The sequence below is a fragment of the Pelobates fuscus genome, chromosome 5 (assembly GCF_036172605.1).
Source record: "Pelobates fuscus isolate aPelFus1 chromosome 5, aPelFus1.pri, whole genome shotgun sequence".
In the NCBI taxonomy this organism is placed as follows: Eukaryota; Metazoa; Chordata; class Amphibia; order Anura; family Pelobatidae; genus Pelobates; species Pelobates fuscus.
The window spans coordinates 363,798,738-363,822,258 of record NC_086321.1 but is presented as its reverse complement, the minus strand read 5'-3'; the positions used below and the strand labels follow the sequence as shown (position 1 = coordinate 363,822,258).

General features: G+C 43.9%; 1 protein-coding gene across 1 annotated transcript in view; it reads left to right on the top strand.

Moving 5' to 3' along the window:
* The first annotated feature begins 12,579 nt into the window (after positions 1-12,579).
* Positions 12,580-23,521, top strand: part of TBCD (tubulin folding cofactor D) — a 223,223-nt gene continuing 212,281 nt past the window's right edge. Inside the window, exons 1-4 of the mRNA XM_063456052.1 lie at positions 12,580-12,652; positions 14,815-15,015; positions 16,426-16,476; positions 18,468-18,565. Coding sequence (XP_063312122.1) covers positions 14,844-15,015; positions 16,426-16,476; positions 18,468-18,565 — 321 coding nt within the window. The 5' untranslated portion in view covers positions 12,580-12,652; positions 14,815-14,843. The remainder of the gene's footprint in view (positions 12,653-14,814; positions 15,016-16,425; positions 16,477-18,467; positions 18,566-23,521) is intronic.

Below are 23,521 nucleotides of genomic sequence, written 5' to 3'. Positions count from 1 at the left end.
GGCGCGCAGGCCCTTTTAAGAGGCATTTTGCGTCATCATTGATTATTAGAATATCAGCAAATAAACATCATCAATTGGATTAATTGTTAAGTGTCGGGGGTTAGTGTCTTTCCTATTGGTTCAAAAAATTAAGAGGTTAGTCCCGTGTCCACCCACCGGAGGTGGGATTGTTCTGGACACGGGTGGGGATAAGGGGGTCCTGAGCGTCATTTTACACGGTCAATGATATCAGGCCTCATGTCCAGGTGCAAGGTCTCTTATGAATAGAACATTTCATTACTACTGTGTTCTCGTGGCCTTCAAACTATACTATCTTACAAGTTTTAAGGAGTAGCCAGCACCTCCTGGTGCTTGTCCTTGCAGGAAATACAGTCTTTGTCTACTATACTAATTGGGTTGAGAAGTTCAGTCACGTAAGGTAGTTTTAAAATGAACAAGTTAAGTCATGAGGACAAAATGGAGGATTGAAGAAGTCAGGTTAGGAGGACAAAATGGAGGATCATCACAGTATAAAGTTAAAATGGAGTTAGTACAATAATTCAATACAAGTACAATAAAGATTTTTAATAATCCCACATCAGTCCCCCCTATGAAATGTTCTATGAGATAAAACTTTATTTGTTAGTATCAGAAGACGTGTTAACCCAAAGGCACAGAAACCCCGTGGCCGCTAGCTAGGTGTTAATGCAAAGTGCAAGTCTGTCCCTAGAGCTGACCCTAATAGGCTAACTCATCCGTCAGTATGGCTCTCGAACACTTCACACCCATGGGTGTCCCATGGCAGCTAACCCACCACTTCTCCACACGGGGCCTTTACCATTCACTGACAGATGCTGTCCCTAAGCTAGTCCCTTCCTAGAATTCCTGCACTTTATCAACAAAAGGGATTGTTTGCAGCGGCAGACAGGGTGAGTTGACGTCTTGGAAATCTTGGTCATCAACTTCGAGATGGGTGAAAGTGGGTGCCGCTTGGTCAACAGTCTTCATGAGGGATTTTCTCAGACATGGGAGGATACAACAAAAGAGAAGAGCAAAAATAAAAAGGAAAATTAGTATAGCCATACCAATCTGCATTAAAGCCTTTTGCCATCCTGTCATCCAACCAAACCATCTTTCCCAGGGATCTTTTATCCCAGAATTCCTTTTTAACTCTTCAGACAGGTCATTTAATTTTTCTATGGCTAATGTAACTTTACCATTAGGGCCTGTGTTTTCTGGGATATATGTACAACATGTCATGGTGTCGGGCAAAATTTTACAAACCCCTCCTTTCTCGGCTAAGATCATATCTAGGGCCATTCTATTCTGGAAAGCCATTTGGGATGTGGCCTGCAGCTGTTCGGCCAACCCCTGGAGGGCGTCTCTGGTATAATTAACAAAACGCTGTTGATTATAATAAATGTAATTTATCCAATTTAAATTCTTGTTTGCAGTAACTATGGTAAAAATTGATTCAAATCCTGCAGCAACTTCATCCCTTGCTTTAAACTCATTGGGCACCCCCCTAGGCACTCCAATGGCATCAATATACACATGAGGATCAAAACTTCCTTTCACTGGGGCGTCACGCTTAACCTTAGTGTGTTTGGACCCATGGGTGACGAGGTGTGTGTCAGAGATGATATGTATAGGCATAATAGCTTTAGCCAGAGTACACTCCCCCCACCACTGCTTGTCCATTCTGGATCTTAGCTGTAAATCCCCACACAACCAGTAAATATCCCCTAATGACCTGGTGTGAAACTGCAACAAGTCCATAGAGACATTTCTGTAGGTAGCACAATACCCTTTAGAGAAGTTACCCAAGAATTTACCCATTCCATCATAATTAGCATAACAAGTGTAGTTACCTTTATACACGGTAATACCATCTGGGGGTTTGACATCCTGGGTTAGGAGAGGATACTCTTTTGTCCATGCAATACATATGGACCTGTTAAAATTATAGTGATAGGCAAAAAGGCTTAAAACACATTCTTCTATATCTACTGGCAGGATTAAAGGCACAGTACCCAGGTGAGGCCGGGCACCGCCACACACATAGCATGCAGTTCTATTATGCTTATTAGCATTATATTTCATCCATTCTAACCATAGATTTACATCATTAAAACCTGTTTCAGCGGCCATGGTATCTTCAAAGGTGGGGTTAGCAATGGCCATCATGTCTTGAAAGGTCTGGATATGAGGTTTTAATGGGTTAGGGACCATATGGGTGGCCCCTTGCCACTCAGAAGAGTTGCACATATCTTTGAGGTAGAAATGCCCTAATTTACGGTAGGAACCCTTTTTCCAATACATTCCCATCACATACTTGTCCGCATCTGTTGGGCTTGGATGCTCAATGTTAAGGATTAGTTTCATTGGTGTACCCCCCCCATGCTTTCTCAAAGTCATTTTCTGGAGAAGGGATCTACCATGATCATCTACTTTAGATACAGCACTTTTTGGTTTGTAACCCCAGGCAGGCCCGGCATTCCATCCCGCCGCCCCCCAATGGTCACAATTGTGCCCCCATTGCTTGTCAACTACACAAACATATGGGTCTTTCGAATGAGGGATATCTCTATAGATGCTCTGGATTTGTGGTGTGGGAAATGGGCATTCTACAATATCACAGTAGTCAAAGGTATAAGTAGCCACCTGGGTACACGATGAATTATACCAGAAGGTGTACCCACTAATATCTTTGGTAATGGCTACTTGCTGGGCCTTTATAAGGCTAATTAGGGAGAAGGTGTACCAGAGATACATGTTTGTGCGGTATTCGCTTCCTCTGGGGCAGGAGATTTCTTGCAGTGGGAAGCGTGGATCCAATTTGGCCTACCGGCCAGTTTGACGGAGGTTGCGGTAATCAGGAGAACTTGGAATGGACCGTCAAATCTTGGTTCCAGGGTATTTTTCCGCACAAACTTCTTGACCAGGACCCAATCTCCGGGAAGCAGGTTATGGGAACCTGTATCCAATTCGGGATCTGGAATTGAAGAGAAAACTTGGGCATGTATTTTGTTTAAAACACTTGCAAGTTCAGTTACATAGTCTACTAAAACATCTGATTGGAGCTGTAACTGCTGCGGATAATAACAACCTAGTCTGGGTGCTGTCCCAAATAGAACCTCATATGGGGACAGTGAATGCTTCCCTTTAGGTGTGTGCCTAACACTAAATAAAGCTATTGGCAGGCTTTCTGGCCAGGGCATCTTTGTTTCTTGTGACATTTTTAACATTCTGGTTTTTAGAGTGCCATTCATGCGCTCCACTTTACCACTACTTTGTGGGTGGTAAGGGGTGTGGAAGGCTAGAGTCACCCCTAGAGCAGTCCAAATTTCTTTAGTCACTGTTGCTGTGAAGGCTGGGCCTTGATCACTTTCAATGACTTCTGGGAGTCCGAACCTACATACTATCTCTGTAAGTAGGCGTCTTGCGGTTGTTTTTGCGGTGATACTGGCCACTGGGTAGGCCTCTGGCCATCCTGAGAACATGTCCACTATTACTAGTGCATATTCATGGGGCCCACTCTTGGGCATTTGGATGTGGTCAATTTGAATTCGCTGGAAGGGGTACATGGGCTTTGCCAGGTGTTTTGCAGGCACCTTGATTGGTCTTCCTGGATTGCATTTTGCACAAATGACACAGGCCTTGCAGAAGCTATTGATCAATGTTGTGATTCCAGGTGCTTCATAATACTTCTGTATGAGGGCGGCCATCAATTCTTTTGATAGGTGTGCAGGCCCATGTGCCCATTGGACAACTGCTGGATACAAATTTCTGGGAAGACAAAATTTGAAGTTGTTGTAATATATTCCGTCCTTTTGGACAGCTCCTTTCTTTTTCCATTTCTGGATTTCTTCAGGAGTGACTGCAGCTTGCTGTTCTCGCAAAATTCGCAAATCAGTAGGAAGAGTTTGCAGAGTAAAAATAGGAACTTCTTCTTCTTCTTGTCCGGACACTTCTTCATCCACTTCCTGCAGATCCCTGGCTGCTAGCTTAGCAGCCTGATCAGCTAAATGGTTGCCCTTTGCTTCATCTGTATCCAATTTCCCATGGGCCTTGACTTTCAAAACGGCCACTTCTTTAGGGAGTAGGAGGGCATCCATTAGCTCCTTGATTGCAGTGCTGTGTTTGACTGGTGTACCGGCGGTGGTAAGAAATCCTCTTGTCTTCCAAATTAGGCCGAAGTCATGTGCCACACCCAGAGCATATCTTGAATCTGTATAGATGTTGGCACGTTTTCCTTCGGAAATTTTGCATGCTGAAGTCAGAGCCTGTAATTCAGCTTCTTGCGCAGACATTGCTGGCGGTAAGGATGATGATTTGATGACTTCGTCTGTTGTGGTTACGGCATATCCTGTATGATATCTTCCTTCTTCATCAGCATATCTTGATCCGTCCACAAACAGGGTAAAATCTGGATCTGGTAATGGATTTTCATGCACAGTTGGTAAGTGCACTGTTTCCATTTTCATCTGTTCGAAACAGTCATGAGGTGTTTCTGGGTCATAATCATTCTTTATGACCAGATCTTGAAATTCCTTTTCCAGGAAATGGCGTGGCCATGCTTCTAGAAGGTCAGTTGTTGGGTATTTGGCAATACCATTTTCCTGTAGCTGTTCTTCATTCATGGTGGCCCATAGTTTTGCCATGGGCCCAAGATCATTCCATGACCTTGTCTTCAACTTGGTAACAGGAATATGTGGGATAGCGGTATCCCAATGGCGGTAAAGGTAGTTAAGTTGTTGAGGTAGCTGGACCAAGACCATGCTATTGCCTTCAGAGTCACAATAGAAATCTTGTGCAGTGAGCTTTACATCGGTCCAGTGGTAAAGCTCATCTTCATAGCAAGGTTCAGGAGTAATGTTCGGCTTGTACCACATGGTACAGAAGGCGTAATCCGGGCCTTCACAAAGAGGTGTCTCATCTTCATAAAATGACAAATGTGGATGCATGACTTTCTTGATACATCCACAGAGCAGGTAAATGTAGGTTTCATCCGTGATAAATCCATAATAGATACCCCCCTCAGGGAGTGGAAGAAGAGTGGATGGATTAAGCACTTGACATCTCTGGATGGAAATGTTGTCAGGCAAAAGAAGATGACACTGTAGGCGCAGGTGTCTGGCTGGAGACACATGCTTGAGCTGGACTTGGTTGATGATAGCAGAAATGTCATGAGGGGCCAAAACAACCAGAGGGTGGCCAAGGACCAGGTCTGAGCTTCTTTCTATGAGTTCTCTTGCAGCAAAAACAGCCCTGAGACAGGAAGGAGTCCCTCTGGCCACAATGTCCAGTTGACATGAGAAATATCCAATAGGCCTCTGGCGGCCTCTTAATTCATTAGTTTGGGTGAGAACTCCTGTTGCATGGCCTTGTCTTTCAGAGACAAATAATTTGAAAGGTTTGGAGTAGTCAGGTAGGCCCAAGGCAGGAGCAGAAGCAATGGCACGTTTTAGAGCATTGAAATTGTCCAGAGCTTCATTGGTCAGACAGAATGGGTCAGATTTAAGAGCATCATAGAGAGGTTGCATAAGCAGAGAGGCTTCTGGGATCCATGCTCTGCAGTAGGAAATGAGGCCTAGGAAGGCATGAAGAGACTTTGAAGTCCTTGGAGGTGGAATGTCCAGAACAGCTCTTACCCGGTCCCGAGTAAGATGTCTGGTACCTTGAGATAGGCAATGTCCAAGGAAAATCACTGAAGATTGGCAGAATTGCAGCTTGGTGAGTGAAGCTTTACATCCCTGTTCTGCCAAATAGGAAAGAAGACTAATTGAACACCTTTCAGTAGTGGGTATATCATCTCCACAGAGCAGTAAATCATCCACATACTGGAGCAAGACAACTTCTGGGTGCTCAGCTTGCCATGGGTCAAGGATGGTACCCATGGCCTTTGCAAATTGACTGGGAGAATTTTGTGCCCCTTGGGGCATGACAGTCCAGGTATACTGTTGCATCTCATGAGTGAAAGCAAACAGGTATTGGCAGGATGGGTCCAGTGGGACACTGAAAAAGGCATTGGCCAGGTCAATGACTGTGAAGAATTTTGCAGATGGTGGGACTCCAGAGAGCAGAGTATGGGGATTTGATACAAGAGGGGTGTCCAGGACGGTAGCTTCATTAACAGCACGGAGATCCTGGACCATCCTGTACTTCTCTGGCTCACCTTTTGGAGTTTTCTTTTTCACAGGAAATAATGGGGTGTTGCATTCAGATTTACATTTTACCAGGGCACCCTTCTCTAAGAGTGCCTTGATGTGGACAGAAATGGCAGCAGACTGTGCTGGTTTTAATGGATATTGTGGCTTTCTTGGTAACTTAGCTCCTGGAATAAGCTTTACCACCACAGGGGGAACATTTAGGTGACCTATGTCCTCTGGGCCTGAGGACCATAACTTGGCGGGCACCTGTGTTTTTAATTCCTCTGGGAAATTGGACTTTAATTCTGCTGCTTCCTCACGGGGCTTTTCTAAATGCAGCATCAGAGGCAAGGAGCACAGGACTGAGGTGTCTGATACAGATAGAGGTGTGAACATTTCTACCTGCCCGTCTGGGGTGAAGGTGATGGATGCTTGCAGGCATGAGAGGACATCAGCACCTAACAGGTTAATTGGGCATGTGGAGGATACCACAAAGCGAGCAAGCAGGCTAGAGCCAACTCGTAGTGGAGTTGTTAAAGGGCTATGTCTTGGCTGGCCATCCACTCCAACACAAGAGACATCAATATTTGACAGAAAAGATGGGTCTGGCAGGTCTTGTTCTCGCAGAACACTACGGGCTGCACCTGTGTCAACAAGAAATGTGGTAGGGTGGCCTTCAATGGGCAAAGTCACTGTGGCAAGTGGCCCCCCTTTATCCCCTGTAGACACTGCCATGACAGGGGTCACAGACACAGGCTTGCCAATTTCCTATTCATCGGGTTCCTCAACTATTGGAACCCCTTTTTCGGCCTTAGTGGCCGGGGCAGGCCTGGATGGCTTTCTTGGCTCTCTTTTGGGTTCCGGGCAATCACTTTTAAAATGACCTTTAGCCTTGCAATTAAAGCAGAAACCATCCTCTGGTCTGGTGCCCCTGGGAACAGGGATACTGCGTGATACCATAAGAGGAGCAGAGCTTGGTCTTCTGGGGGTCTGGGCAGATTCTAGGCCCCTAGCAACTAAAAGCAGGGTATCCAGGGGAACAACCTTATATTCAGGGCGTGCAGCAATAATTCCCTTGCGTATAGAGTCTTTAACACCTTGGACAAACGCACCGGACAGCATTTGTGAATGAATCTTGTCAGTAAGATCAAACCCCAAATCTGTAAACATTTGATACAGTCTTGCATGAAACCTTTCCACTGATTCTCCTTTATCTTGTATAACATCAGTAAGGCCAGCAGCCTGATCTGCAAGTTTGTCCTTAGCCCATTCTCTTAATTGGGTGCAGAAGGTTACCCCGGAGGGATAATCAACATCACTGGAAAGCAGATCTGTACTGAGGTGACGGGCCATGCTTGGCCAATATGCATCCCCTGCTTTAATAGCACAAATGCTGAGTAGATCACGCCATGCGGCGGAATAAGTCTTTTGAATTTGAACTATCCCTCGGTAAAAAGGCATAGGCTGTTTTTCTGGGTCAGGGAGCGATTTCATTAATGCACTAGCTTGAGTGGGGTTAAAAGCAACATACTTAGGAGGGGTCCGTTCTCCCCGACCCTTGTGTCCAAAGGGATCATCGATAGAACGATGAGTTGAGGCTCCTGCAGCGGCTCCTGCAGCCTCCAACGAGTCCTGGGATAACCTATCCTTTTCTCCCTCATCTAATTCTATGATCTGAGCTCTCTTACGTGCAGGGCCCGAGTAAGGTGATAGGACCGGAGGATGAGCGGGGGTCCCAGATGCGGGGGTGGCTAGCGGATCATAACCAGATAGGAAGTCACCGGGAATTACCGGCATCAGGGCTGTACTGGGGGCCGCCATATTGGTGGCCGGAAAAGGTACTGCATTAGGGTTAAGGGAAGAAGTGGCGGCCATGTTGGATGTGGGCACATCCGGGGCAGACTGTGCCGGACTGGGCATGACCGGAACCTGGGGAGTGGCTTGGGGAAGGGGTAGTGGATATCCGGGATAGGGCAGGGCCATGGGATATGGGAAGGGGTAGGGCCAGGCTGGGGAGGGGAAGGAGGTGGGGTATTGAACTGGGGTGGAGATGGGAGGGGACGGAGAGGGATTGGTAGGGGTGGGTGTAGAGGGAGGAGCCGGGGCAAGGGTGGAAGAGGTGGTTAGCTGGGCGGATGAAGAGGGGAGGGGATCATTAACGGAGAGAGAGTGTAGGGAAGGAATGGCAGATGAAATGTTAGGGGGAGGTACAGCGGGTAGCGTAGGGATGGATGAGGATGATGGGAATGATGGGAATGGAAAGAGACGGGGAAGGGGAAAAGAAAGATCCATCAGAATTCAGGACCGGGCAGACAGGGGAGGTGACGGGATGGGTGTTAGGAGGATTGGGAGTGGGGAACATAGTCAGCTGGCTATCACCTACGGCTGACTGAACCTTGGGGATAGATATCCCCTGGGCGCCATTTTGGGGCGCTGGCTGAGGGTAAACCCCAGTAACACAATTATTATGATACACAAACAATTTCACACCTTTGTGATTTATTTCTTCCTCAACCCAACCTTCTAGCTGAATAGCCTTCGCTACTCTGTACCATGCTTCAGCAGTCTTCAATAAACCATTATCTGTAAGCTTGCCTTTCATTTCTGCCAGTAACTTGCGCCAACTTTCTGGTTGCAATCTTCCACCCGTTGGTACAGTAATTTTACATACTTTTGCAATCTTTTCAACACCTTTAACCATCTCCTCACCCTCTCTGTTTTCTACCAAATCACATGCTAACCAGCCCTTACTGGGCTTGCTTAAATCCTGCCCCATAATCCCTTTACCCCTATACCAGCGTCCTAGATATAGAGGGAGAGAGGGAAAACTGAACAAGAACGTCTACAATGCTCGACTGCCACCCGAGAACCGTGGGACTTTCTCAGGTGCGTCTTCCCAAAACGTAGACTAGTCACTGAATCCGCCTACCCGGGGTGGTAGACACGGATTGGAGCGAGGTGAGAAGTGTGTGACCAATCACTTCTCTTTTAAGAGGAATGGGAGTGGATAGTATAATAATATAGGAAGTACAGAAAAGATGAAAGGCAAGGAAAATCCTTAGAGACAGACACAGGAGTTCATGAGACTCCTATTAAACAAACAAGACAACAATACAGTTGAAATACAGTGCATGCATCACAGTTCAAATGAAATCAACAGTAATTCCTTTCCTTTACTCGTGTGCTTACTCCAAAGTCACCTCCCTCAATCCCGTAGTATCTTACTACCAACGGCCAAGGATAACAGCTAACACCGGTCCGAAATCCATATGCCTCCCTCGTCACAGCAGCCCACTCATAGTGTCTGCGCTACCCTCACCCTTGTAGTGCCCCTATAAAAACTCACTTTATAAGTCTCACTACTCCGTGGTGATGAAGACAGCAATGCCTGCCCGAATTCACACACCACAAAATAAAAATTGGAATGGCTCCAGCTCAGCGCTCAAAGCTGGAGGGTACCACCACTCTGCAAGCAGAGTAACGTGCACAGAGAAGCTAGCTAGGCTATCAAAGTGACACAAGAAGGATCCCCAGGAAACTATGAGTCTACACAATCTCCACAGATCCAACACACCTCTTTTTCCCTACAGCCCCAGCCACGAGGCTCCTAAAAGAGTTAAACAGGAAAAGATGACCCCCAGGAACACATCCACAGGTCAACCCCCCTTTTTCCCTACAACCACAGCACCGTGGTTCCTAAAAGGGGTGAAACAGGCAACAGAAGACCCAGGCAAATCCCCTCAGGTCCACCCCCCTTTATCCCAAAAGGGGTAAAATACAAACAGATAGACAGACACACTGAAGACCCAGGCAAATCCCCTCAGGTCCACCCCCCTTTATCCCAAAAAGGGGAAACAGGCAAACAATTCAAACACACCCAGGCAACAGATAGACTAAAATGCAGGTAAACAAGTGAGTAACGAGGCACCGGGCAAGATATTACCTGTCTTTGATGTCCTCCCGGGAAGCAGTCACAGACACGTGGACGGGTCAATCAAAGGGGCCGGAACATACCGGTGGCTCTGCAGAAGTCTCTACCGTGTACCTGGAGGTGATCAATCTCCTTTCCTTCCCCCCGGATTCCTCCGTCCACCCTTGTCTTCCTTAGGACGGCTCACCGGCCGGACATAGCCCGATGCCCCACGTTGGGCGCCAAGTTGTTATGGTACTTTTTAAAAGTAAACCAAAATGTTTAAATGTCTATCTGTTCCTGTCCAAATCAATAAAATTGAATTGCGTATATACGCTGAAGTAATTAAGTCTGACACACAAGGTTCAGGTTAAAATAACTTCGAGAAAGTTTATTGGCAAGTGAAGAAAAAGCGGGCGCGCAGGCCCTTTTAAGAGGCATTTTGCGTCATCATTGATTATTAGAATATCAGCAAATAAACATCATCAATTGGATTAATTGTTAAGTGTCGGGGTTAGTGTCTTTCCTATTGGTTCAAAAAATTAAGAGGTTAGTCCCGTGTCCACCCACCGGAGGTGGGATTGTTCTGGACACGGGTGGGGATAAGGGGGTCCTGAGCGTCATTTTACACGGTCAATGATATCAGGCCTCATGTCCAGGTGCAAGGTCTCTTATGAATAGAACATTTCATTACTACTGTGTTCTCGTGGCCTTCAAACTATACTATCTTACAAGTTTTAAGGAGTAGCCAGCACCTCCTGGTGCTTGTCCTTGCAGGAAATACAGTCTTTGTCTACTATACTAATTGGGTTGAGAAGTTCAGTCACGTAAGGTAGTTTTAAAATGAACAAGTTAAGTCATGAGGACAAAATGGAGGATTGAAGAAGTCAGGTTAGGAGGACAAAATGGAGGATCATCACAGTATAAAGTTAAAATGGAGTTAGTACAATAATTCAATACAAGTACAATAAAGATTTTTAATAATCCCACATCAGCTGTATTATACAGTATTATAGCTGGGTTACTGGCTGTGGCTGTATTATACAGTATTATAGCTGGGTTATTGGCTGTGGCTGTATTATACAGTATTATAGCTGGGTTACTGGCTTTGGCTGTATTATACAGTATTATAGCTGGGTTACTGGCTGTGGCTGTATTATACAGTATTATAGCTGGGTTATTGGTTGTGGCTGTATTATAGAGTATTATAGCTGGGTTACTGGCTGTGGCTGTATTATACAGTATTATAACGGGGTTACTGGCTGTGGCTGTATTATACAGTATTATAGCTGGGTTACTGGCTGTGGCTGTATTATAGAGTATTATAGCTGGGTTACTGGCTGTGGCTGTATTATACAGTATTATAGCTGGGTTACTGGCTGTGGCTGTATTATACAGTATTATAGCTGGGTTATTGGTTGTGGCTGTATTATAGAGTATTATAGCTGGGTTACTGGCTGTGGCTGTATTATACAGTATTATAGCTGGGTTACTGGCTGTGGCTGTATTATAGAGTATTATAGCTGGGTTACTGGCTGTGGCTGTATTATACAGTATTATAGCTGGGTTATTGGCTGTGGCTGTATTATAGAGTATTATAGCTGGGTTATTGGCTGTGGCTGTATTATACAGTATTATAGCTGGGTTACTGGCTGTAGCTGTATTATAGAGTATTATAGCTGGGTTACTGGCTGTGGCTGTATTATACAGTATTATAGCTGGGTTACTGGCTGTGGCTGTATTATACAGTATTATAGCTGGGTTACTGGCTGTGGCTGTATTATACAGTATTATAGCTTGGTTACTGGCTGTGGCTGTATTATACAGTATTATAGCTTGGTTACTGGCTGTGGCTGTATTATACAGTATTATAGCTGGGTTATTGGCTGTGGCTGTATTATACAGTATTATAGCTGGGTTACTGGCTGTGGCTGTATTATACAGTATTATAGCTGGGTTACTGGCTGTGGCTGTATTATACAGTATTATAGCTTGGTTACTGGCTGTGGCTGTATTATACAGTATTATAGCTGGGTTACTGGCTGTGGCTGTATTATACAGTATTATAGCTGGGTTATTGGCTGTGGCTGTATTATACAGTATTATAGCTTGGTTACTGGCTGTGGCTGTATTATACAGTATTATAGCTGGGTTACTGGCTGTGGCTGTATTATAGAGTATTATAGCTGGGTTACTGGCTGTGGCTGTATTATACAGTATTATAACTGGGTTACTGGCTGTGGCTGTATTATACAGTATTATAGCTTGGTTACTGGCTGTGGCTGTATTATACAGTATTATAGCTGGGTTACTGGCTGTGGCTGTATTATACAGTATTATAGCTGGGTTACTGGCTGTGGCTGTATTATACAGTATTATAGCTTGGTTACTGGCTGTGGCTGTATTATACAGTATTATAGCTTGGTTACTGGTTGTCAGGGACCATTCTCAGGTCAGTGAGGAGAACACACTCTGATTGGTTGGAATTTCCGCTTCGCGCTGCTCATTTCTGAACCTCGCCGCCATCCGTACCCGACACTTTGTTTCTGTTGCTACGTCAAGGCGGATACCGAGAGATTTTCACGTGGGAACCGGCACCTCTGCGTCCCCGGTTAGTGTACCTACCTTCCAATACACCGAGCTCCCCCTCCCCCCCCCCAATACAGAGTGTGACATGATATCCCCCCAAATACAGAGTGACATAATATCCCCCCAAATTCAGAGTGTGACATGATATCCCCCCAAATACAGAGTGACATAATATCCCCCCAAATACAGAGTGTGACATGATATCCCCCCAAATACAGAGTGTGACATGATATCCCCCCAAATACAGAGTGACATAATATCCCCCCAAATACAGAGTGACATAATATCCCCCCAAATACAGAGTGTGACATAATATCCCCCCAAATACAGAGTGACATAATATCCCCCCAAATACAGAATGTGACATAATATCCCCCCCAAATACAGAGTGTGACATAATATCCCCCCCAAATACAGAGTGTGACATAATATCCCCCCCAAATACAGAGTGTGACATAATATCCCCCCCAAATACAGAGTGTGACATAATATCCCCCCCAAATACAGAGTGTGACATAATATCCCCCCCAAATACAGTGTGACATAATATCCCCCCCAAATACAGAGTGTGACATAATATCCCCCCCAAATACAGTGTGACATAATATCCCCCCCAAATACAGAGTGTGACATAATATCCCCCCAAAACAGTGTGTGACAGGTTAATACCCTCCCTCCCCATACAGAGTTTGACAGGCTTACATGTCCCCCATACAGAGTGTGACAGGACAGTATACCCCCCCATACAGTGTGTGACAGGTTAATGCCCCCCCCATACAGTGTGTGACAGGTTAATGCCCCCCCCATACAGTGTGTGACAGGTTAATGCCCCCTCATACAGAGTGTGACAGATTAATGCCCCCCCCCATACAGAGTGTGACAGATTAATGCCCCCCCCCCCATACAGAGTGTGACAGATTAATGCCCCCCCCCATACAGTGTGTGACAGGTTAATGCCCCCCCCCCCATACAGAGTGTGACAGGTTAATGCCCCCCCCATACAGTGTGTGACAGGTTAATGCCCCCCCCATACAGTGTGTGACAGGTTAATGCCCCCTCATACAGAGTGTGACAGATTAATGCCCCCCCCATACAGAGTGTGACAGGTTAATGCCCCCCCCATACAGAGTGTGACAGGTTAATGCCCCCCCCCCCATACAGAGTGTGACAGGTTAATGCCCCCCCATACAGAGTGTGACAGGTTAATGCCCCCCCCATACAGAGTGTGACAGGTTAATGCCCCCCCCATACAGAGTGGGACAGGTTAATGCCCCCCCCATACAGTGTGTGACAGGTTAATGCCCCCTCATACAGAGTGTGACAGATTAATGCCCCCCCCCATACAGAGTGTGACAGATTAATGCCCCCCCCCCATACAGAGTGTGACAGATTAATGCCCCCCCCCATACAGTGTGTGACAGGTTAATGCCCCCCCCCCCATACAGAGTGTGACAGGTTAATGCCCCCCCCATACAGTGTGTGACAGGTTAATGCCCCCCCCCATACAGTGTGTGACAGGTTAATGCCCCCTCATACAGAGTGTGACAGATTAATGCCCCCCCCATACAGAGTGTGACAGGTTAATGCCCCCCCCATACAGAGTGTGACAGGTTAATGCCCCCCCCCCATACAGAGTGTGACAGGTTAATGCCCCCCCATACAGAGTGTGACAGGTTAATGCCCCCCCCATACAGAGTGTGACAGGTTAATGCCCCCCCCATACAGAGTGGGACAGGTTAATGCCCCCCCCCATACAAAGTGTGACAGGTTAATGCCCCCCCATACAGAGTGTGACAGGTTAATGCTCCCCCCCCATACAGAGTGTGACAGGTTAATACCCCCCCCCCCCCTTAGAGAGTGTGGCAGATTAATGCCCCCCCCTCATACAGTGAGTGACAGGTTAATGCCCCCCCCCCCCCATACAGAGTTACACAGTGTAACAGGGTTAATATGTCCCCCATACAGTGTGTGACAGGTTAATACCCCCCCATATAGTGTGTGACAGGTTAATGCCCCCCCATACAGAGTGTGGCAGGACAGTAAAACCCCCCATACAGAGTGTGACAGGTTAATACCCCCCCATACAGAGTGTGACAGATTAATGCCCCCCCCCCATACAGAGTTACACAGTGTAACAGGTTAATATGTCCCCCATACAGAGTGTGACAGTCTCCTCTTTTTCAGTTTATTCCCTGCACCCACGATTTGCTGAAATGGCTGCCGATGGATCAGAGCAAGATGAAGATCAAAGCATAGATGTGATTGCCAGTGGTAACATCTTGGAGACTTTTACTGAGAGTGCAGAGACCCGTGACCTAATTAGTAACCTGCGCACGGTTTGGGAGGAGCTGGTGAGCCGAGAAGTGTGCATTCAGAGGTTTGTTGGTGAGTAAACCCGGCTAACTTCATATTTTCTGCCTCTTAGATGACATTAGTAAATACGGGCATATTTCACATATATCAGCTTGTGAATACATTTTGCCATTTGAAATTGTTAGGTGTGATAGATATTTTATTTGTTCCACTGTTTGATGACGATCAGGAGCGTAAGTATTAGGGTTGACATTATATGAGGTTCCTCCGCCCTGTATTCCTTCAGGTGGGGGGATACTGGGAGTTTTATCGTTATATAGAGCGTCGTAGCTAATCAAAGCAGAACAGCTTTATGACATTCTTTCCTGCCATGCTACATGAGTAATAAGTAGAAGGGCTTAGGACAGATATAGAGGTTAGGGAGATGGGGATAAAGACATTGATTTTATAAGAGGTGGTGGAAAGACAGAGACCAAAGAAGTATAGAAAGTCGAAGCGGGAGACACACTGAAAGATAAGGGAATACTATGACAGAATTGGGGGGGAGGAGTTAAAGGGTGGTATTAGGGATTGTCTGGGATGCACCATTTTAATATGGGCTAAAGCCTTGGGAGGTTAGTTATCAGCACCCCTTATCAAGATTTTCAAAAATATCAGCAGACTTACCATTTTGTTTTTATTTTGCACCTCTTACTTGTTTTAAAATTGCTGTCTTTTCTTGTATGTGACGTTTAGAAACTGTCGGAAGTATTGTAAGAAGTGGAGACCATACAACCTCCAATACTGTATACGCTATACTGTAAAACCACTCTATTATTTAGAAATTATTTTTACCTTTCCATAATGGGTTATATATCGGCAGGTTATATGTTCTCTGACATCAAAGGCAACATTTGTTTCCTACATTGCTGTCCAGCCTTCTGAAATGTGTGGGTGGAATGTACATGCACCATGCACCATGCACAGCTTGGTGATGGACTTCTCTCTCCCAATGGAAGAGTTCCGGAGCTGTGGATGCATGCATGGTTGGCGGATTGAGAGATCACTTTAATGAGGGCCAATGTAACAAAACTGTGAATATGCTGATGGAAGTCGAGGTATTCAGCAGTTCAACTCATTTAACCTCTTAAGGACCAAACTTCTGGAATAAAAGGGAATCATGACATGTCACACATGCCATGTGTCCTTAAGGGGTTAATGGACTGATGTTTATTGGATAAGTAACAAAAAACAAACAAGCTCTATAGACACGAATGGAAGTCTCAACTGCAGCAGCTTACTTTGCAAGTGTTAACATTTCTGGAGATTTGAAATGAATTGTTAAACATTTTTATTTATCTATTTATATATACCTATTTGCATGCATTTGACTTCATTCTATATTATGAGTTTAAAATGTATTCATTCCTGCCTCTTTTGGCCCTTTAATTTCTGGTGTATAATGAAAAGGTTAATATACTTTTTTTTCTTCTTTCAATTTAGTTATAATGGACAAATACCAGGAGCAGCCACATCTCTTGGATGCACACTTAGGTATGTAAAACAAGATTCACTCATTGACGTCATCTTCGTGCAGTCTATGTCTTTCTGTACGGTAGGCTGGATACAAGTCTTAAAATTAAAAAGGTGCCGTCACTTTTCTCAAAGTCACTTCCTCAATCCTTTGCGTGCCTGTACTTCACACCTCAGTGTAAAAGCCTGTAAATCTCAAAAAAAGTAAAGTTTCTTTAATGTGAAAACAAAACAAACGGTACATATTTTAGAAATCAGAGTTATTCTAACCAACTACTTGGTTAATCAATTAAGAACCATGAGTCAGTTATCACAACCAACCGTGCTCAGACAGTTGTTCTAACCTTGTCACTGCAGGTGTTTATGGGTAATAAATCTGCAATGCACAGCCAGACTTTAGGCTATGTCTCAAGTGGTTCTTATTAATCTAGGATTCTAGGAGATCAACATACTTATATATATATGTGATTTTTTTTTTCTGGCTTGGTAGTAGATCTGGAACGGTTTGAGTGAAATAAATAACTATTGAGCAAAAAAAAAAATAGCTTGAAAAAAATTAACCTTCTTTTTCGATAAAGATTTTAAGTGGATTAAAAAAAAAATATTCTAACACTCTCTAATGCTAAAAAGAAATATATATGTATTTAAAAACTTGACTTTTCCATAGTAGATTTAGCTACAGGGTAAAAGAAAAGAAAACTGTTTGTTTAAAAATAAAAACCCTTTATAAACGTGCCTGTAATTCAGCTCTAGGACAGTCCCCTCGCAGCAGACCCCTACAGTGAGATCTATGAGGTTTATTATCTCTTGTCCAATTAGATTCTTCTTATAGAGGAGCATTAAGGACCTAAGGTGCATAGGGGGCAATTGCTGTGCTCCACCAGTGAGATGCTTCCTACACCGAAACATTGAATACGTGCTGTGTGTGTTGACCTTCAAAAGAATTGAAGGCCTTAAGCATGAAGTGACTCTAGTGACTATCAGTCTGCCGGCCACTAGAGGCGTGGTCTCAGAATAGGCAATATTTTACATTGTCTAAACTCTAAAGGGACAACATCTATGCATCAAAACTACTAAATTAAAGATGTAGTAGTTTTGGTACTTAGAATATCCATGTAATGTTTATAGTCTGTTTAAGCCTTTGATAGCAAATAGACTTTAAAGAGTTTTTGTGTACAGATCATGACTCTGCAGTCTCACTGCTCAATTCTTTGCCATTTGGGTGTTAAATCACTTTTGTTTCTGTTTATGCAGCCTTAGCCACACCTCCCCGACTGTGACTGACACAGCCTGCATGAAAAAAGGCTTTATTTTAATTCAGATGATAACTTGCTTTAGGAGTTTTTATCTCCTGCTCTGTAAATTGAATTTTAATCACACACAGGAGGCTCTTGCAAGGTCTAGTGCAGGAGATAGTAAATTCTAAATTACACAAACTGTGCAATGCAGGAACCTATCATATCTATGCTATTTTTCAGGAAGTGTTTAGGAAGGCTGTGTAAGTGCACTTGCAGAGAGAGAGGTGTGACTAGGATGGTATAAACAAAGTGATTTAACTCCTAAATGGCAGAGAATTGAGTAGTGAAGACTGCAGGGGCATGATCTATACACCAAAACTACTTCATTAAGTTGTTTTGGTGACTATAATGTCTCTTCAGTATCTTGTGGTGTATACATGTAATTTGTGCACAGTGAATCACTTCTTCTTGCAACTGTTTAATTTATGAAGGCGTCGGAGATAAATCCTAGCCTGTGGATAGTACGTGATTTGCATGTGGGACTGCTCAGCAATGTCAAAGCAGGAAGAACCAATTAATGTAACGTTTAATTTTTAAACCACATATTCACATTTTAGTGTATGTAGGGGACGGGGAACATTGAGGTGTCTTACTCGTGTTTACAGTATAACCATGACTATCTCTCACCTCACCTGACTGAGTAAGCTTTAAACACAATTTCGTATCAAGACTCGCTCTAACCACAAGTAAATCAAATCTCTCTCTCTCCCACAGAGTGGATGCTGGACATGCTGTTGGATATCATTCGAGATCCTAATTCTTCTTCTGTTCTTATTCATATGGCTTTTAAATTTCTTTATATAATTTCTAAGGTAATAATGTGACTACTTACTCTCACTGTCTTCTGTTTCTGCCATCTCCACCTGTGATCTGTTTTTTCTCTTTTGATTTTGCGTGTGTTCTCTACCAGGTCACCTTTCTTTTATCTATATGTGTTTCTTCATAATCCCTTCATTTTGTTTGTCTGTATCCATGTGTGAAGAAATAAGGAACACTTTTTTTTTCTTAAGCTAAAGGTTTGGTAATTCATGACTCTAGGTCACTACATCATAACCCAATCCTCACTGAACACACAAATTTATTCTCAATTTTGATCCAAAGGGTATACTGACAACACCCTGGTGTGGATTGAGGACCTTGTTGAAAACTACTGTTGATTATGACACACACCCAGTGATCTACTCTTACAGACAATGTTTATAGGTGATGACCTTCATTTTTGGGTACCACTGGCTGGACTTGGCTCATTGTCTAAACTGTCGAGCAGTGTAAAGTGCTCATACTGCATTGGCACCAGTTAAACCAAGGATTACCATATTTGTGGTGATATTCCTTTCAATATTTCTTTCCCAGTAGACCCTCACATATGTTAGCATGAAGAGCAAGGCAGATCATTGAATGCTAAATTGCCAAATATCTCTGCCAGGAAATGGGAAGAAAATCCTGATAATGTTCTTTAGGACTGGGTGGAATTTCGTGACAGTATGCAGCATTTAGCTGAATGCTCTAATCAATATGCTATCACTGTGAATATGCAGGGCCTAGAATTGCGTTTTTTTCATTGAAATAACAGCATACCAAACCATCTCATAAAGTGCACTATTAAAGGGACCCTCCAAACACATGAAGTACTACAGCTCGCTGAAGTTTTTTATGTGTGAAGATTGTGTAACGACAAATAAGTCTATGGAGTCTAATGGAATACACCCAATGTTATTAACCCCTTAAGGACACATGACATGTGTGACATGTCATGATTCCCTTTTATTCCAGAAGTTTGGTCCTTAAGGGGTTAAAAGAACTTAGTGGTGTAACCAATCATTGTTAACAGGAGTAGTCCCAGAAGATTGGAAATTAGCCAATGTTGTGCCCATTCACCAGAAAGGTAGTCAGGAGGAGTCAGGCAACTATAGGCAAATAAGCCTTACTTCAGTAGTGGGGAAAGTAATGGAAACCACGTTAAAGGATCGGATTGTTGAACATCTAAAATCACATTGATTTAAAGATCAGAGACAACATGGGTTTACTTCAGGGAGATCATGCCAAACTAATTTTTTTGATTGGGTAACTAAAATAATAGATCAAGGTGGTGCAGTAGACATTGCTGTAGCGGAGAGCAGTCGTAGCTCGGCTTCTTCTCCGCTGGTTACTCCAACAGCTACTTAGGAACAAACAGGAAACTTCAGGACAGCAGGCATAAAAACAAGATGATACACAAATATACACAAACATTCAGTATTAGGAGCAGAACTGATCTTTTAATGGCCAGGCTGCCTTTTATGCAGGTTTTGCCCCAAAAGTTACAACCCAGGTGGACCTTGTGGGGCACCGATAAAAATGTACATCAACCAGTAAAAACAGAGTAAAGTCACAAGACACTCCCATATACTGCACACAATCCAACCCCTCTGCTCAGGGGGATAATTGAGTTAATACTGCATCAACTAAATTATCCCAAAACAGAAAAATCACAATTTTCATACTTCTCTGGAAACACCCCAAAAACATATCCTACATTCACAATTCCAACATTCCCTGATAGCCCCGATCTGGGGGAGCAACATACTGAAAAATCACCCAGGTCAGTTCAGGGGTTCTAAAGTTTTATGGATGTCTTAGTTTTCCGACTGCACACAAGGTGTAAGCCGAGAGTAGTTCCATAAGTTTTGGGTGTGCGGTCGGTATCCGTTCGGGAGGTTGAAATACATGAAAATATACAACAGAATGTTTTGTGTCTTCGTTCATTTAATATCCCCGTTCGTATGATTCTTTTTACCGAACGCCACTCTGTTCCCTTGAGTTCCCACGAACTTATGCGAGGATGGAAGTCTCTGCGGTGTTTGTGCCGTCGCGTGTCCGTTTTGGGTTCCAGACACTCGACGACCAAACACCGCTGGTGCAATTTGTATGTTAAGATGGCCGCCGCCATGTGTGTGTCTGACGAACCGCGGCCCCCCAGGGAATACTCAGTTAGTTTGTGCGGTTGCCAATTAAAATAGTGTGAACCAAGTTAGGGAGGTCAATTGATGCCACACTCCTCTCCTGGGTGGCCTGGTTGTTCGATAGTTTGTTCGTTTGTCGAACAATGTGGTGTAAAATAGTTGAAATAGTATTCTTACCAAACAACCAGACAAACGAGAGTTAATATTACATTGTTACTTGTTTCCTCATGTAACCAACAGGGCAGGTAACTGAAATACAGTAACAAATAGGGTGGGTGGACAGCCCTTAGCAAAAAGAAGGTACTGTGGCGAAGCCCATTCCGCTACAATTGCTTACCTAGATTTCAGTAAGGTTTTTGATACTGTTGCACATAGAAGGCTTATCAATAAACTGCAATCTTTAAAGGGACACTATAGTCACCTGAACAACTTTAGCTTAATGAAGCAATTTTGGTGTATAGATAATGTCACTGCAGTCTCACTGCTCAATTCTCTGCCATTTAGGAGTTAAATCACTTTGTTTATGAACCCTAGTCACACCTCCCTACATGTGACTTGCACAGCCTTCCTAAACACTTCCTGTAAATAGTCATCTAAAGTTTATTCTTCCTTTATTGCAAGTTCTGTTTAATTGAGATTTTCTTATGCCCTGCTATGTTAATATGTCGCTAGACCCTGCAAGAGTCTCCTGTATGTGATTAAAGTTCAATTTACAGAGAAAGAGATACAATTGTCTAAGGTAAATTACATCTGATTGAAAGTAAAGCCAGTTTTTATTTTCATGCAGGCTGTGTCAATCATTGCCAGGGGAGGTGTGGCAAGGGCTGCATAAACAGAAACAGTTATTTAACTACTAAATGGCAGTGAATTGAGCAGTGAAACCTGAGAAGCATGATCTATATACTAAAATTGCTTCATTAAGCTAAAGTTTTTTAGAGCACTATAGTGGTTAAAGTTGTTGAATGGGCTCAGGGGTAGGCAACCTACGGCACTAGTGCCATGCCCGGCACTCGAGGTGTCTTTGCACGGCACTCAAGGCTGCTAGAGCCAAACAGGCTCTGGCCTATCAGGAGTCCCAGTAAAACTTCAGATATCTGCTAATAGGAAAAGGTGGTGAAGGACAATCCTCAATGTATGCATTGCAGCACATAGAGGAAATGATCTCAGAGCATGTAATTCCAGCACTTGTGAATGGGAATCCACACTGTAGTAGAGCAGCCCTCGACAGCTATCGAAGCTCCTGTCCTTGACCTTTACTTGGCTGGCCTGGTCCCCACTGGAACCCAGGGAAGTCACCCACACTGCTAGATATACAGAGAAATGCAGAATAACCCTCCCCTCATACAAATAACACGGACAGCCCACACACAAACATACACACAATCCGCACAAATGCAACACCAGTAACAATTCACATACATGCACACAATCCCACATGCAGCCTCTCACATGCAATACCCCAAACAGCCCCCACACACACTGTGACATATCCATCCACACACATACAATTCCACAAGCAGCCCCCATACACAGCCCACATTCATATGTATCATACACAATACCATAAACTACTAATGAACAGATACAATAGCTCATATACGCACAAATATGATACAAAGCAATTACAGTAAAAATAACACAAGCAGAATATGGCAGCACACACACCTCAATTTTAAAAAAAATAGGGCCAGCACGCTACGGGACATCACAATCTTATATCGGCACAGTGCTGCTAAAAGGTTGCCTACCTCTGGGCTAGATAGTGGCAGAGTGACAGGCAACAGAGGGTTGTAGTCAATGGAATATATTCGAAGCAAGTTATTTTTACCAGTGGGTACCTCAGGGATCTGTACTTGGACCCATACTCTTTAATATTTTTATTAGCGATATTGCAGTAAGTCTTGATGGTAAGGTATGTCTTTTTTCTGATGATACAAAGATTTGCAACAGGGTTGATGTTCCGGGAGGGATAAGCTGAATGTTAAATTAAACTAGAAAAATGGTCAGAGTTGTGACATCTGACATTTAATGTGGATAAGTGCAAGATAATGCATCTTGGACGTAAAAACCCAAGGGCAGAGTACAGAATATTTGATAGAGTCCTAACCGCAACATCTGAGGAAAGGGATTTAGGGGTGATTATTTCTGATGACTTAAAGGTAGGCAGACAATGTAATAGAGCAGCAGGAAATGCTAGCAGAATGCTTGGTTGTATAGAGAGAGGTATTAGCAGTAGAAAGAGGGAAGTGCCCATGTCATTGTACAGAACACTGGTGAGACCTCACTTGGAGTACTGTACGCAGTACTGGAGACCGTACCTTCAGAAGGATATTGATACCTTAGAGAGAGTTCAAAGAAGGGCTACTAAACTGGTTCATGGATTGCAGGATAAAACTTACCAGGAAAGGTTGAAGGATCTTAACATGTATAGCTTGGAGGAAAGACGAGACAGGGGGGATATGATAGAAACATTTAAATACATAAAGGGAATCAACACAGTAAAGGAGGAGACTATATTTACAGCAAAATGAGGAGAGTATATAAGTGCAGCAAAACACAGTACAGGGCAGTGTTTTGCTGCACTTGTGCACTAGCTTTTCAATGCTTTCCCAGGGGAAAGCATTGGATTGGCAGAGATCATCTATCTCGATGATCACAGCGAAGGAGGCAGGACCGGCAGCTCAGAGACTGGCGCGCAAAGGAAAAATGGGAAGTAAAACTGCTCTTTAACTTCTTACAAGGGGATGCCTAGGGACCTAAACAGCCGACAGGGCAGTAAAGCTTTAGGAATACACATTCCTAACACTATAGTGTTCCTTTAATACA